Source organism: Trichechus manatus, unplaced genomic scaffold (assembly GCF_000243295.1).
Source record: "Trichechus manatus latirostris isolate Lorelei unplaced genomic scaffold, TriManLat1.0 scaffold00136, whole genome shotgun sequence".
In the NCBI taxonomy this organism is placed as follows: Eukaryota; Metazoa; Chordata; class Mammalia; order Sirenia; family Trichechidae; genus Trichechus; species Trichechus manatus.
In genome coordinates, this window is record NW_004444072.1 from 3996987 (window position 1) to 4014898 (window position 17912).

At 37.5% G+C, this 17912-nt stretch overlaps 1 protein-coding gene across 5 annotated transcripts in view; it reads right to left on the minus strand.

Annotated features, from left to right (window-relative positions):
- Nucleotides 1-17912, minus strand: part of SATB1 (SATB homeobox 1) — a 104932-nt gene that overhangs the window by 28053 nt on the left and 58967 nt on the right. For 4 of the 5 annotated variants that reach the window (XM_023739557.1, XM_004385285.2, XM_004385284.2 and 1 more), the window contains exons 8-9: nucleotides 15270-15482; nucleotides 6650-6805 (exon numbers count right to left, since the gene is read on the minus strand). In XM_023739557.1, coding sequence (XP_023595325.1) covers nucleotides 6650-6805; nucleotides 15270-15482 — 369 coding nt within the window. The remainder of the gene's footprint in view (nucleotides 1-6649; nucleotides 6806-15269; nucleotides 15483-17912) is intronic. The other variant, XM_023739558.1, reaches the window with a different exon arrangement.

A 17912-nucleotide genomic window follows, 5' to 3' on the forward strand; every position in this document is an offset into this window, starting at 1 on the left:
CACCAGGCACTCCTTGGAAACTCTATGGGACAGTTCTAGTCTGTCCTATAGGGTCACTATGAGTTGGAATCGACTAGACGGCAACGGGTTTGGTTATTTTTTTTTGGACCTTGTCCTTGAAGAAGTCACTCTTCAACTGTCAAAGCTGATTATAGAAAAGCTTAGAAAAAGAGGAACTTTCACAGACTCTTCTTAGTCTACCCTTTTCAACTTATACCAACTTTTTATAACAAAAGGTGGCCTCAGATGAAAGGAGATTCTATAAATATATAATTAGCTTACCCTCGCTTCAGAAAGCACACACTGAAACACTTTAAAGAGCACCATGCCTGTAGTGACCTTCCTTGCACTTTCTCACATATGATGACCCTCTTTAAAGAGCTGGCCCCAATATTGACAAATTAATTCTCTTTAAATCTTGTCTAAAATTTTTTTGTGACATTTGCTGAAGATGAAGAAACTCGGTATAATGAGTTATATTTGTAACAGTTAAACTTATCAGGTGGGCTGATGAGGAAATTGTATTTATATGACTTTTGGGGTTGATTTTAAATTTAGGGGAAAAAGTGAAAATTGTAAGTGATTTGAAAGTAGCAATAAAATAACTGAAGGGCTTCTGTTCAATTTGTTAAAGCACATAACGTCATGTGTCTAAAGCGTAGAACATCTCTTTATATGACTTTTAGCCAAAAATATGATTGGCAAATAAGTGTTCCTTTTAATAATTCTGAACACCCTTAATCAAATACTAGATTTACTGAAACACGTTTGTTTTTAGAATATAGAAATCTGAAAAGGGTTCATATTCAGATCTATAAATTTAACTAGCTCTTGAAGAAATCATACAATCATGTACCCTGAAACAGAGCACGCTAATATTTATGTATTTAAAACCACTAATTTCAATAGCCCTGTTTAGTAATCAGAGCCCTGGTGGTGCACTGGTTAAGGACTCGACTGCTAGCCAAGAGGTCAGCAGTTTGAATCCACCAACAGCTCCTTGGAAACCATATGGGGCAGTTCTACTCTGTCGTACAGGGTTGCTATGAGTCAGAATCAACTCGATGACAGTGGGTTTTCTGGTTTAGTAATCAACTAGAAATAAAAAGACAGGTCAGCATTTTGGAAAACGGAATCCAATATGGATTCCCGATTATATTTAGACAGAAGAGGTTTTTGGAGCTAGCTACTGACACAGAACACCTTAGGTGGGAAACCAGTGAACCCTACATCCTTCTTACTCAACAATACAGCACAGGGGCCTCTACAAATGTATATTAAACTGAACATGAGAGATGGTTGAGACGTGTGGGCCACAGCACTGGGCTCTCTTACTTCTCTCCATGCCTTCCCCACTAATGCTCCTCTTGCCACCTCTCCCCTCAGTAGGCAAAGGTGTCCATGGAAACCTAAGCTGTCTCTCCCCAAGGTCTACCCTACCCAGTTTAAAAAAAAAAAAACAAAAAAACCACTAGATGGAGAATGCGTAACGGAACAGCTCTCTGTCCATACCCTGGCTGCAGAAAATTCTAGTAACCTAGGGAGCTACAGGGACTAAATGTAAAGCTCTTCCCACAGACTGCTAAAAAAGGATGTAGCACCAGAAATAACAGAAACTGTGACTCTGAACGCTGCAGGGGCCTCCCGTGGGTCTCAAACAGGAGGCTGTACAGGTGAAATCTCCCTGCTGCAGCAGTGTGTTACAGGAGCATTCCAAGAGAATGAATCAGCACAGCACTGGGAATTGAAGCCTCTGTGAACTGTAATTTAACTCTAACAAAATAAAAGACACACTCACTAATACGCGGGCATACAGGACGCAATGTCACTTGCTCCATTATATTATCCCTGAATTCTGTCAGTATGGATTCCTAGTCCCAGTCATGAAAATGATATTTTTAACCCATTTCTAGCCCCATTAATTTGTGACACAGTATGTCTTACTTGCATTTGAGACCTTTCGATCATCATCTAAGAATTTCCAAGGTCAAAATGCTGGTTTTTTTCCATCTAAGAACCAAAAAAGCACTAAAGCCTTCTTTCTCTCTCCCTCCTTCCCTTTTCTCTCTCTCATACTAGAGGTCTTCAATCTCAACAATAAAAGTGCGTGAAAAGTAGATGAAAGAAAGTGAAAGGCTTTAAATTACTGGTCTCTTCTACTGGCCAGGCCTTTCCACAGAGGCAGACATTCTTTTCTTTGGGTGTTAAAAAACATACCTACTAACAAGCCAAAGTTGTAGTGGTCAAAGACTCCTGTAACTACAGGACGAGTGGGTTAAGATTATAAAAGTTTATACTGAAAGCATGTTTGGTCAAACAGGATTTTCATCATCTAGTTGTTATACCTAAAAGAAATGCCCTGTTCAATAAAGCACTAGAGAGAAATCACTTTCTAAACACAAGTGGTGATGCAGTGACGCTCTGTCAAAGCCCTTCACTCTCTTCTTGCGCTACTGTATCTGCAAGCCCCACCTCCGCCAACCCGAAAATCAATGTAACAACTCGATGCACAAGGCAAGGCCTATGGCGCTGCTAATGTCCCCTTGCTGGACATATACCTTAAGTCTCAGAGCTCTCAAGGGGTTTGCTGTGGAATAAAATTAGATTCCAACATCTGCCACTATTAAGGAAAAAATTCCATTTCCATCTCTCATATGAAAACACTATAACCAATGAACAGTAACTGAACCTTGATCCCGTAATGGTTATTACCCAAATCAACTATTTTTTTTAAACAGTAAAATTAGCAAATTCTGCTCTCATAATTATTTGAATGTTATCAGACTAAATGTCTGATAAAATTCCAATATGATGCACTTGGAAAAAACTGCTGCTTATGTGAATACCCAGAATATAAAGTGTATTCATTTGTAGCTATTCACATTATGTTTAAAGCATATCATCTTTTTAAAGTTTGCATTAGCTTGCTTTCTTACCCAAGCACAAAAAGTAGCCTACCTTCAGTTTTTACTTGCATATTTTATTCAGACATTTCTATTAAAGCTAAGAACAATCTCATTTCTATTACTTATAAAAGAGGGAGAATATAATACATGTAAAATGGTGGAATCTACATAAGTTGGTTTCCTTTACTGCAAATACCTTATACATTAGTCACTGCATAGTACAACTATGATGTGTCTGGTTCCATAAAAGTCTGGGACTGTAGTAACTTTAAAATAATTATGATGCCTGCCACTCAGGGTACCTACCCAAAGCTTTATCTTCTAAAATGAAAAGTATTTGGGATACACAGATGATAAGTAAATCACCGTTATCAGTGTGAAGGACTGAGTCTCTTACATAACACATTATAATACTTTAGTCATTTGTGTATAGTGTTGTACAATTTATTAAAACCCTTTTGCATACATTATAGAACATGACCTCCTCCCATGTTAAAAGAATCTTGGCCTCAAAAAAGGTTAAATAATTTCCCAATATTATAGGGTGGATGACATAGCCTGTACCATCATCTCCTTTTGCCTCCTCCACTATCATGTATCCCTCCGACCCCCAAATCAGCCTGGATTCTAAGGACGCTATGTTGGTAGGTACCTGTGATCCATGAATATGTCAATGAAGAAAGGAAAGCCCTCACTGTTTCTGTGATCAAGCAGTCCAATATCCCTAAATTTCCTCTTTCTGGAGCAGAGTATAACTTCAGTATTGAGCCCATTATTTGGGAAGCAGGCTGAGGAGATGCTGAAACAGTGGGAGAGATGGAGAGAACTTGGGGTTGCCTATTTATTAGCTGTGTGACTGTCCTGTGTCAAATGAGGACAATAACACTGGCTCACAGGCTTCCTCTGAGAATTAAATGTAGATAATATAAAACGTAAGATGGGTATAGAACAAAAAAGGTGATGAATGCTCACTTCCAGCCAACCCAGAGGCCAAGGCGAGCCACAGAAACAAGGAGGCAGATGGGCTGAGACAGAAGTGACGTCGGTGCTTACGCTCTTCATGTCCACTTCCATCTTAGGGAACTTTGCCTCATTTTGATAATCCTTGGCACACACATCTGAGGCATAAATAACTATTCTGGAAGTTAACAATGGTGACCATGAGCAAGATCAGTCTGATATGAAGGTTTTTGTTTGTTTGGTTTGCTTATTCGTTTTTCGGCTTCCTTCACAAAACATCTCAGCAGGAGAACAGAACTTAAGTAATTAACTACCTTTCCTTGTTAAGTCCAATTTTATATCTTAATGATACAGACAGTTTTGGGGCTGTCTCACTTCTAAAGTAATCATTAGTCTTCACGTGTATGTTAGTAAAGCGGTGGGCACTGGTACCTAAACTGAACAATTAAGAGAAAGCTACAGAAATGTGCTGCTAGGAAGTCAGAGAAAGCTTAGTTAGGAATAACTACCTAAAGGAGAGAAAGTTATAAAGTTTTGTTTGACCCCAAAGGCTACGACTAGCCTCCTGAGTTCACTCTCAGCCATTAATGGGATTAGCTGAGCCAACAGCTTTGAGGGCTCTGGGCAAAACACCATCAGAGGAGACACACAGAAGTTGCCAACTGACATTGTTGAAACAGAGACTCACCGAGAGCGGTTGTAGGACAGGGACAAAGAGTAAGGGTGTTTAAAAACTTCCCCAAACATTACTCACATGACATTACTGGCCAACTGCCTCTACTGTCTGAACAGTCTCCAAATCAGTAGCTCAGCCCGTGGGGGAAGAGTTTGGCATAGCGTTTTTTAAAAAAAGGAATGAAGCACAAGGTAGCAAAGGGACTGCTAATTCTAAGGAGCCATGCTATTGTCAGAAAGGAAACTGGGGACAGGGAGGAGGGGCCAGACTGAATTAAATGAAAGATGACAGGCAGCTGAATGATAGCTATCTGAAAGTTTTGGTATTAATTTTTGTTTGTTTTGTTTTAAGGCTGGTCCTTATAACAATAATGCATGTCTAGCTTCTCTGCTAATCTATTTTGGAGATTTGGGAAAAGTGTTTGGCCCTTGTAGGAATAGTCTGTTATTCTTGTTAATTTAATTGTGCAGGTCAGAGAAAAAGATTTAAGATCAGTAAGAAGGGCAAGATAATATACATTTAAGTATGAGAGGCTCATCATAATTAGACTAAGTAGCCACAACAAGACTGTGCAGGGTGGGTGGGTGAGGGGTAAAGCGAGAACAGGACATTTCTCCTTAATGCATAGTCTTGGCATGTAAATGAAGACATCTGAAGAAGCACACAGGTTTGAAGCGGCTCTAACATTCTATCATAATTAGAAACATTTCAAGAGCCCTGTAATTTCCAATCAAAATTACAGTAATTTCCGATATACAAGCCATGATTCATGACAGAATTTTACATTCCATGAGAGATTACAGTGGCCTGATGTATGACACGCTGAGTACAGCACCAACATAAACAATTCAGTTTAATGTTTAAACAGCACTTGATGTTTAGAATCTCACAATAAAAGAAACATATTATTGTAGAAATTATCACTTTGACAGTGATTGAAGGGTAGACAGGCATGTGGCCTATAAAGCTATAATTTTTACAGTCCACAGCTTGAGTTTAATCATTTTTATGTAACATTTCCAAGATACCCCTTAAGTATTTCATCCAGCCTATAACTTAAACAAGAACAACCTTTTCCTAAAGCAAAACTCCCAGCAAGTGCCACTACGGATGCTGACAGAGTAAAATTTTAGGAAAAGCTGAAAGGGTATATTGCAACATCGTATAATAAATACTGCCAGGACTGTGCATTTATCAGAAGTTGGTAACAGCCTGTTTTCTATAGGAATGTTCATTAATGATAATACATATGTTCAAAATTTCAAATTGTTAAAATCTCACCTCAAGGGCTTAATTGCCTATAAATCTCACTTGGATAGTGTTAGCAAATGTTTTTGTCAGTTAATATTGTTCTGGGCTTTTAAAAAGTATTCATGGCTTTGAAGAAGAGTTTATAGATAATTGTGAGCTTGTTCATATAGACGATTCTACTTCTGATAAATGTAAGTTATCAATATATGACAATTATGCTGATCAAAGATCACATTAGCTAGTCTTTATTAAGTTTTTATCTTGTTTTGTAGGGATTTGTAACTTTTCCAATTTGATTTTATTCATTTATAATTCATCATATTTGAACAATTTTTTCCAATTGAAATTCAATTTATGTGTCCTGTATAAGTCTCCAGAAAAGTTAATATCATTAATATGCAAAGATGTGTGTGTGTGTGCACCAGTTTGTTTTGAAGTGTACATAATAGTTGTACAGGCCCAGGTTGGAACAGAAGAACCTGTATAACGTAGCCATTATAGGCTTGAAATCAAGGCCATCTAAGTAAGACCGAAACAGTAATTCAAGTCATTTTTTCACTAATACAGGCCATAGTGAGAAACTTCCTATACGTTACTATATTCTTAGGAAAACAACCATTAACTGACCCAGGGATTTACTGAGAAATCATTGATCTGGGATGGCTATTGGAGGAACAAAACCAAGTATCCTTTACCTGAATTGGAACCTTTTGTTTCATCTTAGAGCTCTGTAAGTAATCCTGGAGACTGTGACCTCTCGGTGATGCAAGTCCATATTGAAAACAGACACCCCTTTTCATGAAAAGTCCACCAGCATCACAGATAAACATTCTCCGTGCCTAACAGAGGCTCTTACCTGGCTTTTGGTTGCCGCAACCTTTGCGAACAGTGCTTGGGACACTTTAGCGCGCTTCATTTCCTGCTGAATCTCATCATAAATGGAAGCATTAATGTTCATGGTATTGTTCTCTGGTTTCCCATTTCTCTCAGTGGCTATAGTAGCTGTTTTCACCTACAAAATGTTTTGAACATGACTGTCAGTTTTCATTAGCCAAATTGTTTTGAAGGTTTTCAGGCTCAGCATCCAAACTGGACACTGTTGCTCCTTTTATGATCAATGTGATCAACAGTGCAGTCATTCAACATTAGTTATTACCCTGAGATCAGATTGCTTAACTTAAGGAAGTCACACTGTCACAGGTGATTGCCATCTCTAATACGACAGTAACTGCCAGCTGACAACCAGGAATTATAATGCCATAAAGTAAGTTTTCTGGAAAACAGAATAGTTTCAAAGACTTGAAAACCCTAAACTAATTGTTTCCCAATTACCTTCCATTGCAATCCTAACAAAGGAAATTCACAATTAAAATCGTAATGCACAATGCTGTATCTTTATCAGGTGCTCTGTGCCTAATACAGACAATTGCATCACTAATAGCTACTACATACTATGGCCTTTTTAATTTTAGACTCTTTTTTATGCCTTTTCCTCTTATGTTTCATTTTTAAAATCTTCCATAACAAAGCCATTTGCAGAGCTGCATATTTAAATCTTCCATCCATCCATGAAACAGGTAGCGCGCCTTGCTTAATTATCATAAAGGCTGGCTGCATTTTACATGTGCATGTCCAAGCTGTTCTGTGTAATTATTTCATCTTTTCCTGGCACCCCTGTACATAACTATTTCCTTTGGACTTGTGAACCAGACAATAAGAAAATGTTTCACAATATTTAATAGAACATTGCTGTAAGTTACACAGAATATATCGTCAGTGACTTTACTAATATATTCAAAATGTCTAAGGCTGAGTTAAAAAATAGTATTGATGTCAATGCCTTTAGTAATAATAAGCAGGTATCAGCAGGAAAATGCTGTAAAATTTTAGGGGGAAAATCAAATCTCAACCTCAAAATTGACTGATATTATTATTAATCTTTAAAACTCCAAATTTAATTTTTATTATGCAGTTATAGGAACTAGCCTGGAAATTTACATATGAACCATGTACCTGCTTATTTACTGGGAAATTGATGAAAATGAAAAATTACTACTGATCAAGACCACACTGCTCTCAGTAAAATGATCCATTAAGGACGTCACTTCTTAGGGTCCTTTATACAACTCACATTTTTGTCCTCTAGAGACTTACCACCTTGGACAAGTTCTTACATATAATACGAACACAATAGAAAATGAACTGTATTTCAGGATAAACAAATGATTACTGGCACTAAATGACATACCCCCGAAGTTATATTTAAATTTTCCAGGTTCATTTCACTCTGCCCTGTAATATTTGGTATGAAAAGAGGGACGGAGGTTATATTTGGTGATTGATTTCTCTGCACTCAGAGAGTAAAAGAGTCCCCTTTAAAATGTTCCTTCAGAAATCTTCCAAATCTAGCCAGTTAGTAAAATAATTCACCTCTTGCTTATCTTGAGCGGGCAGCTATATTCTTCCAATGTGACACTACCATTGTAAACACTAAAATGATAACACCGTGAAATGGTTAAGACACAGACCTGAAGTGATGACACGGGTGGCAAGGCTGGACAACTGACAAACTTTTCTGGGCCTCCTTTGCCTCTCCTGAACTATAAAATGGAGTCGGGAATAACAAGAGACTAGGCCAGAAGCTTCCAGAGTTCCCCTTCTAGCTCTGTGACTCTGGTTAGCGAGCGTCCTCACAGAGGTATATTAACGACTGGAGACCACTAAGAACGCACACAGGGCTTTGAAGCAATAATCTGCTAAACACCACTTTAGGAGCCAGAAGAGTTAACGCATTACCATAAATTGCCTACAAAGTTGCTTTGGTGAGATTCGCAACTTTGCTCTGGGGTGGTCTTGCTTTGAGGCAAAGGGATAGATTTGATCACCCCACAGGGTCCCTTTTAATACCTATTTTTCTCACTGCTTAAATGAAAAAGAAAAGAAAAGCCATTTCAATCGCTTTGAAAATTGAGTGTTATGGAAATGGGGGCATGAAGTCCAGTGCATTGGAAGAAATAGTAGCAATGTGCTTAGCAATATTTAAGGGAGCAGGCTTTGAAAACTTTGTATTTTGGTGTGTTTTAAAAGTAATTTCCATTCTCTTGTAAAAATTATGCTTCAGAATTTATCTTCAAGGGGACTCATTTGTTTCAACCCTAGGCTTGTTTCTAAAAATTTAGTTTAGTTTTGTTTTTTTAATAAAACAATTACAGCTTTAACCAAAAAATAATTTTAAATCATAAAAAAAAAAAAATCCTTTCCCTGTAGCCAACACAATCAAAAAAGTGAAAAACAAGACACACGACACATTAAAAAAGAAACAAAGAAAGAATGTGAGGGCAACTTTTATAAAATATAAAGTAAGAAAATATCTGTATTACTCATTTAAAAACTGTTCAGAAAAGCTCATCTTTACTGTCTTGCTGGCCCAGATATCCATCTTACCATAGATAAGCTATTAGAATTCTGAAATCACATTTTTTCCTAAACACAAGCTATTGCTTAAGGGGAACTGACTTGGACAGCTTTTCAAAACTATGAAAGCTGAATTTTTCCCCAGGTAAAAATGGAAACAAAAATCTTTTATACCTCACTCTACTAAGTACTATTTTAGCTTAGTACAAAAAAAAATCTTCTTTAATCCTGGTTTAGCTTTTAATATTATATCACACATTAAAATTCATAAAGTAGTTCATTCCAGGCAAAACAAACTACTCTTCAGCTCTTCTCCGCAAATAGCACAGGAGGTAAAATAAATGCAGTTGCTTTCCGAATAGCTTTTATCAAGGTAGGGCGTTCTACTCCATCATTACAGCGGCGCCGGGAAGTAGTTAAGAATTGGAGTTTCGACTTCTACCCTCCCACACGGGGACAGGGTGCAGCACTAGGGGCCTGCTTTTTAGTCCACTAAAATTGTGCAGTAGAACACAAATTTCCATGAAAACGCTATTTTGCTTCTTCACGGACTGTGGAATGCATCCAGTCATACTTTTAGGTTACATAAAAATGGATTCTACTGCGGTCTTGATTGGTGAATATGCTTGCTTTTCCTTGATGCAATTGCCCACAAGCACAGAGAACTGCCCACAAGCTCATAGCTCCCACACACAAAATAAAAATTTTATATAGTTTTAATAATAATTATGATAATACTAAAGGCTGACATTTATTAGTTGTTTATTATATGCTAGGCATTGTGCTAATATACACTATTCTCTTTAACCTGCAGAATACCTCTAAGTAGGTACTATTATTACCCCCATTTAATAATTTAGAAAATCTTAATACAAAGAGACCAAGTAATTTGTGCAAGGGAAAAAGCTGAGATCTGAACTTAAGTTTGTCTGATGCTAACGCGTTATCTTTGAAACCACTGTGCTATATCCATATAAGATCATGTCATTACGTGGACCTTCTTAACTTTGAAAAATTCTTATTTTTTAAAACATGCTGAATCTGCTCTTTGGTGGCATTTTGCTAAATCTAGAAGCCCTGGTGGTGCCGTCTCGGCTGCTAACCAAAAGGTCGGCAGTTCGAGTTCACCAGCCGCTCCTCGGAAACCCTGTGGGGCAGTTCTGTCGTACAGGGTCGCTACAGTCAGAATCGACTGGATGGCAAAGGGTTTGGTTTTGGGTTTTGCTACATCTAGCCTATTGGCGCCCAGTTTTTAGTAGCTAATGGTTTTATCATTATTTTTAAAAATATGCAAACTATAAATGTTTTCTTGGTAGTGTAACAAATGTGCTATTCTGAGGCATTCTTATTGGTGATAGAAAATATCCCTACTCTCAAATTTCTACGTGCTGATACTGTCTTGAGTATTATGGTTCTCGCTCTTGTTTATTTTTTTTAGGCTTTTTTTTTTTTAATTTGTAGGAACAAAATTAATTATTTCCCAAACTTGGACCATTAAACACTCTCTAGCTTTTACAAAATGGCAATTAATGCGAAGCATTTCAAAAGCACATTAAGAGAGAGATCTTAAAATAATGTTATTTAAGGGATCCATAAGAAATAAAACATTTATCATGTTTAAATAACCTCCTGCCTATAACTGAATCTGAAATCAAGATGAACCTATGTCTCACCATATTAAAGAAGAATTTGTTGTAAAGAGACACACGAGTCCATCTACCAGATTAATACATATTCCTTACATGAAACTTTGTACATTTTCTAAAGCATTGGTACAAAATATCACACCTTCCTGTAGAAGAAACCAAAGAATTACATAGAGATGTAAAAAACAAAAGAGAATTATATAATTCATTTAGAAGTTATAACTTGATACTTACAGATTTTTGAAAGCATCAGAAATTAACTACAAAAGATATACATACAAGAACACAACGAAGAAAACCAGGATGAGCATGCACCTGAGGTAGAAATCATCACATTAAAACTGATCTATACTATGCAAAAGAGAGCTGCTAGAAAACAATAATTATTATTAATAAAATCCCTTTTATTAAGTCATCTGGAAAACGTTAAGCATAGATAGAAAAGAAACCTTTAAGACCGGGGAACTTTGGAGGTATTGGATTCACCCAAATATTTTCAAGCAACCACAGCGTGGAAGGGGTTATTTTCTCCACAATCCCAGAGATGCCAGGTTGTACAATGTCTTCCAACATGGATCATTTGTCAAACATTTAATGTCCTCTATCAGGAGAACATTCTCACATGTGTTCTCCTAATTTAACAATAAAACTTCCTATCCTCTAGACAAACAGAAAAGGTCCTCAAGTCTCATTTTCCTCACTCTAAAATAAGTTGGTTTGTATTTTGAAAAGGTAGCTTGACACAGAGGAAAGAGCAGCAGACTCAAATAGGGAATTGAAAACTTTAACTAAACCTTAGACTTGGCATTCTTGTTTTTCTCATACCAAAATGCTGGTAGAAGGAGTCAGTGAATTAATGTATGTGAAGGTGCTTAGAAAACTGTGAATCATTATCAAATGCAAGGTATGCTTATTTCTTGAATCAAAGCACGTAACTTGTGAAGATGTGCTTTCGGCAAACAGGTCTGCTCCAGCCACACATGGCTGGTTGCCCCTACAGGAGTACGGGGGGTGAGTCTGCCCAGGATGGTTCTTACCTGGGTGGGGACTGCCCAAAGCTTTGGTGACTCCTGAGACTGGTCAAGTAACCCCAGGTGAGGTATTCCTAGAAGCTACACCTGGGGCCTGACTAAAACCAGGAAAGCCCCTTCTTGAAGACATAATCAGAATCCCTCAAAAGTTTAGGTCCTTGGTCTGGCCTGCCCCAGGGGCATTCCAAACCATCCTAGTGTGTGGCCTAAACTCCACAAAAAAAGGAGCTGGAGGAGAATCCAGTCTCTCAGGTCTAAAGGTGAGCTGGGTCTTCTGTGAGCCAGCAGGGGCCTCTGCCTACAACACGCAGCTCTTTAGACAGCAATCAGGGTTCAGGTCCAACACAAGCTTGAGATTAGTCTCAAAACAAATTATGTTTCAAATCCTCTTCATTTTGGAGGAAATGAAACATGCGATATCACACAGCCTTTGCTCTGACTGATAAAATTTAAAAGGACAAAATCTTACAGTTAGTCTTGTTTCTGTATCTGTGGTTTCCTCCATTTTTGTTCTTCCATTGTGGTCATTTGTCATAAACATACTAAAAAGCTTTACGTGTGGTGTACTGGCTCCAATTGTAAAGCATTTGATTTCATCTGTTGCAAAACGGTGCTAATTCAACTGTTTTATAATACATTTTTCCCAAATCTACAGTACTCATTTTGCACTGATAATACTTTTAATACATTAAGAATTTCTTAAAATTTAATTTATCAGACCACTGTTAAAGGTAGAATGGGAACAAATTGGTAGTGAGCTGTACCATAATAATATTAAGTAATGCAAACGGATTCTCAGTGAGATAAATAAGGTCTTTAAAGATTTATGTTAGAGCAGTCAAATAAAATTATACACACATACACATACATAGCGGATAATCATTCTGGAATTTGTTTAGATGGCCTTCATAGAAGCATTCATAGAAGCAGTTTTTTCTTTGCAAGTTTCACTAAAAATATCTACATACCTTATATGTTCATCCTTGACTAATTCCCCCAGCTAAGGGTTTGATCTCAGCCCCTCTTGAGAACAGCTAAGGGTGGCTCAGCCCATCAGGAATTGAGGTCAAAATAAATTATATACATATATCAACAGACGTGATCTTTAACTATCTATATACTACTCATTAGCATCTTAACAGTATATGAAAAGCTGTATCACTTAATATAACTTTGGCTAAACAAAAACTTGATGAATCAGGACAGTAGAATCCCGTTTGAAGAATAAATAAAAGCATTAAAATGCTGGAAAGGTTAGAAAACAAAAGCTGTGCTGAGGAATCACTATGTCAAGCGTTTGAACTGACAAAGAAAAAGAAAGCAGCTCAATGCTGAAGTCCGCACTGGTGTTAAGGAAGCCATTCTTCTGCCAGTGTTGCAGATTGATGAGTAAAATCACTCTCTGCCCAGAGGTCCTTCAGTGATGACTATGGGAGCAAAGTTACCTAGTGACGGTGTGTGTGTTGGCACAAAGCTACCTGCATTGCAAACAAAGTGTGAAATCAAGTCCAAAATCGAGTTTGTTTTTTTTTAAAATTTAATCACTCTTATAAGTTATCACCCTCTCTATACACACACACACACACACACACACACATATATATACATACATACATACATATAGAAAACCCTGGTGGTGTAGTGGTTAAGAGTTCGGCTGTTAACTAAAAGGTCAGCAGTCTGAATCCACTAGGTGCTCCTTGGAAACCCTGTGGGGCAGTTCTTCTATGTCCTATAGGGTCGCTATGAGTTGCAATCGACGCGGCAGCAATGGGTTTGTATTTTTTTTTAATATACATACATGTATGTGTATATATGTATGCATATGTATACGTAAGGAACACTGGTGGCGCAGTGGTTAAGCACTCGGCTGCTAACCAGATGGTTGGCAGTTCCAACCCACCAGCTGCTCCATGGGAGAAAGATGTGGCACCCTATGAGGCATTCTATTCTGTCCTATAAGGTCGCTGTGAGTTGGAATTAACTTGATGGCAAGGGGTTTCGTTTGGATATGTATGTATACACGCACATATATATGTAAAGAGTTTCTCATTCTTTATCTTAAGAGATATTTTACAGATCAAACTCAATAATTGTGTGTGTCTAGGCAGGTGAATATGTATGTATACAGAAGCCATTCTTTTGTGCTAGAGAAACATAACCTTCTTATTCACAATACAGCAATGATTTCCTTGCAGTCTGCTCCTACAGACATCAAGACCAGATTGGTTTTCATTTTAAATAAAACGGATGAGTTTTTGTGATATTTCTAAAAAACAAATGGTTTCAGAACATTACAATAAGCAGTTTAAGCCCCTCAACAAGTAGCTGAATGTTATATCTATTCCTTATTTATGGAGCATCTGTAGCAGTTTTACCTTTAGTGTTGAATGATATTTTTCTGTATTTCCACAATTGGAAATGTATGGTGATTTTTTTACCATTGACAAAAACAAATTGACATCAAAACAATTTCATTATGACACTTACTTGAATACTGTACTTTGAGAATTTGTAGTCCATATTTAATTTTTATCCAGTTTTACTCGATCTTATTTTTAAGAGTGGTGCATGCCACTAATTGAATGTATTAAGAAACACATTTGCCTGTGGATTTTGAGCCTAACTCCTTATCAAATTTCTATCCAACAGTTTGTGCTGAAAAGTAATTTCTTGAATTCTTATAACAGTTATACACTTTAAACTTTGACTAAAATACAATAATAATATAGATGTACAAACACAAAGTTACCTGTAAGGTGATTTCTCTTCTTCCTAAAAAGTGCAAAAATTTGGAGAAATAGAGAATGTGCCCATTTCTGGGAATATGGACGGAATTCTTTATCAGCCCTATTTAAAACTGCCTTCAAGGATTGTATTAAACTTAATTATGAAAAATTACAAACGAGATGATGTGTAATTGGTACCAGCTGCAGTTCGTATTGGAAAGCATAAATACAAATGAAATTACTTATTTTTTTTTTTTTATTTACTATTCAAATGACAGTTCTAAACTGGTAGGGATAAAATTGACTTTACTTTTTTTTCCTACTGCGTTGAAAATATTCCTTTACTTAGTAACAGTAGTAGAGACAAATAGCCCATGTAAAGACTACTTCCCTCACCCAAAGAATCCACACAATGAAGAAAACACAAAGCAAGTTTCTTTCCTCTATCTAATTAGTAGCTTATTGTTTTTATATCAGAATTAGTGACCTGGGATCAAATTCTCCTCAAGCAACAACGTGGGATTATTTTTTAAAAATCTATATATCCAGCTATCCATCCATCTATTTAATGTCATATCCTTCCTTAAGCATAAAAAAAAAGGCAAAAAGAAGACAACAGACAAATACAGACAGCAAGGTGGAAAAGGTGACTTCACCTGTGGAGGGCGGCTGGGAGGTGTGCTTATCAGGGGGGTAGGACCCATAGCAGAGGCAGCATTCAAACTCCTTTCCCTTTCGTCCTGGTAAATTCGGTCTCTTTCAGCTTCCGGTAACTGCAAGAAGTTCTGCATAGCCCGGAGGTTTACCAGCAAAGACTGGGATGCAGTCTTGGGGTCCTCTTCCTTTCGGAGGATTTCTGAAAGCAAGCCCTGCAGGGAAAGAAAGGCACAGGGTAAGCCTGCTCCCGAGCTTTGCCAAGCCATCAATGATCCTTTCCTTTTCTTTTCCACTCTGTTTAGAAAATGAACAGTCAGAGGCATTAATTCTGCATAGGATATATTAGTTACAACTGAAGTAGTAGAGAAGAGAGCCTCAATTGTATTCTTAATTTTATTAAGCATCTGCTTTACATATAACATAAACTGAAACTGCCTAATTGGTCTCCTTCCTTTGAGTAGTTTAACTTGCCATGAAATCTTTCACAGATGATCGAGGGAAGTTAAGAATAAATGAAATCCTCATAATACAACAGCGTTGAACTGTGTGCTTCTCAAGCTTGCTAGACAAAGACAGTGGAATGCCAACAGCCCAATATGTAAAGATATAAAGCCATTTCTAGAGATGTAGTAGAACTTTCAAAGAAAATACTAGAAAATGAATTGTAACACATTAAAAGAAAGGCTACTACTAAAGCATCACCAGAGATTCATGCTACATTTTCACAAGCAATATTTTAAGTCATTCCTTAACGCTGAATTACAGTAAAACCCGTGACAGCTGGAACCTGTGTAAGGCGGAAACATGTCAGAGAAGGGGAGTTCAAATATTTTCCACTAATACGTGGCGATAGAGAAATGGTAAGATTGCACCCTGTCAAAGGCAGAAAACTTGGGAGACCTGGAAGGACAAGGCAGTCCGTCGAGTTGGGCTGTCATAGGTTTCACAGTATTGAAGCCAATGACACCAAATGTCTCTTTCAATTTACCATTTAAAGGAAGCCACATGGACTCCTCCAAATAACTCCAAATAGTATTTTGCTATATATCCTGGGGTGACAGGTTGAAATTTTGAACTTCAGAAACCATAGGTAAAATTTAAAATACATAACCACTTTTCCATACTGCAAAAGTCTATCACAGCATGCCAAGGGAAAGAATATTTGTCCAGTTTTCCCATAATTATAAAATTTCTTGGTTGTGAAGAAATTATATTAATTTAGTGACTAAGAATCATTATTAATGATTGAAGAAATTTATAAACCATTAGAAAACTCCTTTTAGGTGCCTTTCTCCCCAAATAATAGAGCATTAACTTACAACTAATTTTTTTTTAACTTTTGGAAGAATGCTTTTAAAAATGGGTCCCCCACTGCATTGAAGTGATTATACGAAACAGGAAAATAAGATTTTCTGTCCATTTTGTCAGGGCTGAGGATGAAATAATGCCTGGAACACCAGGAAATTTGCTTTCTATACTTGGTCAGAGTATCAGCTTCTCACAGTTTAGATCAGGATAAAATTTTAGCAAGCTTTCTATATAAATTGCAAATCTCACTTTCCAATAACCAGTGAAAATGGTTAAAAGGTACATTTTGGGGAACTAAAGTGTGCATGTCAAAATAATCAAGCCCCAAGGTTATAACACTCAGGTGTTTTCACGGTCTCTGAGAAGTGCAAACCTAGCTTTGTTTCCAGTTCCTCAGTGACAATGTACCATATTGACCAAATTATAAGAGTTGCGTGCAGACAGTATAAAATCACTGTCTATTTTAAAAACGATTTGTTGTTGTTGCTGGGTGCCATTGAGTTGGTTCTGACTCACGACGACCGCATGTGACAGAGTAGAACTGCACCATAGGGTTTCCTTGGCTGTCATCTTTTACTGAAGCAGATTGCCAGGTCTTACTCCCGTGGAACTGCTGGGTGGGTTTGAACTGCCAACCTTTTGGTTAGCAGCTGAGGGCTTCACTGTTGCACCACCAGGGCTCCTTAAAAATAATTTATAGCCTGCTATTTTAAAAAGAACCTTCAACAGGTTCCCAGAGCTTTAGAGTAAATTTTAAAGAAGTTTCTCATTCAGGCTACTGCAACCCAAAAAACTGGAAACGACCTCAACTTTCAGTTTCACCAGGAAGAAATGTGACTAAAGAAGGAAAGGCCCAAGACCTTCCATTTGTAATACTGACAAGTGACGCTGCAACTGTGTCTCCATACGAAGAAACACCCATCCAGCTCAACTGAAATTCCGTCCAACACGCAACCATCAGCGATTTAATTTGCACCGGGCCAAATAACTAGATTGACTTTGGTTTTGATCTGTCATATTAAAACCAAAACATACAGGTCTCAAAAACAAAAATGTGAAGATAGGTGTAAGCCCCCCACCCCTGAAATGTATTAAAGATGTATTTAAAAATGTGCTTGGCAAAGCAAAACATACCAACTACACGGAAATAGCAGCACACAGACACATTATACATAGTATCTTATCCATATAGTTGTCATGTACCCTCGAGGCGATCCGACTCCAAGTGACCCTATAGGACAGAGTAGAACTGCTCCATAGGGTTTCCTAGGCTGTAATCTTTACGGGAGCAGATTGCCACGAAGAGGCCGGTGGGGTCCAACCTTTCGGGTAGC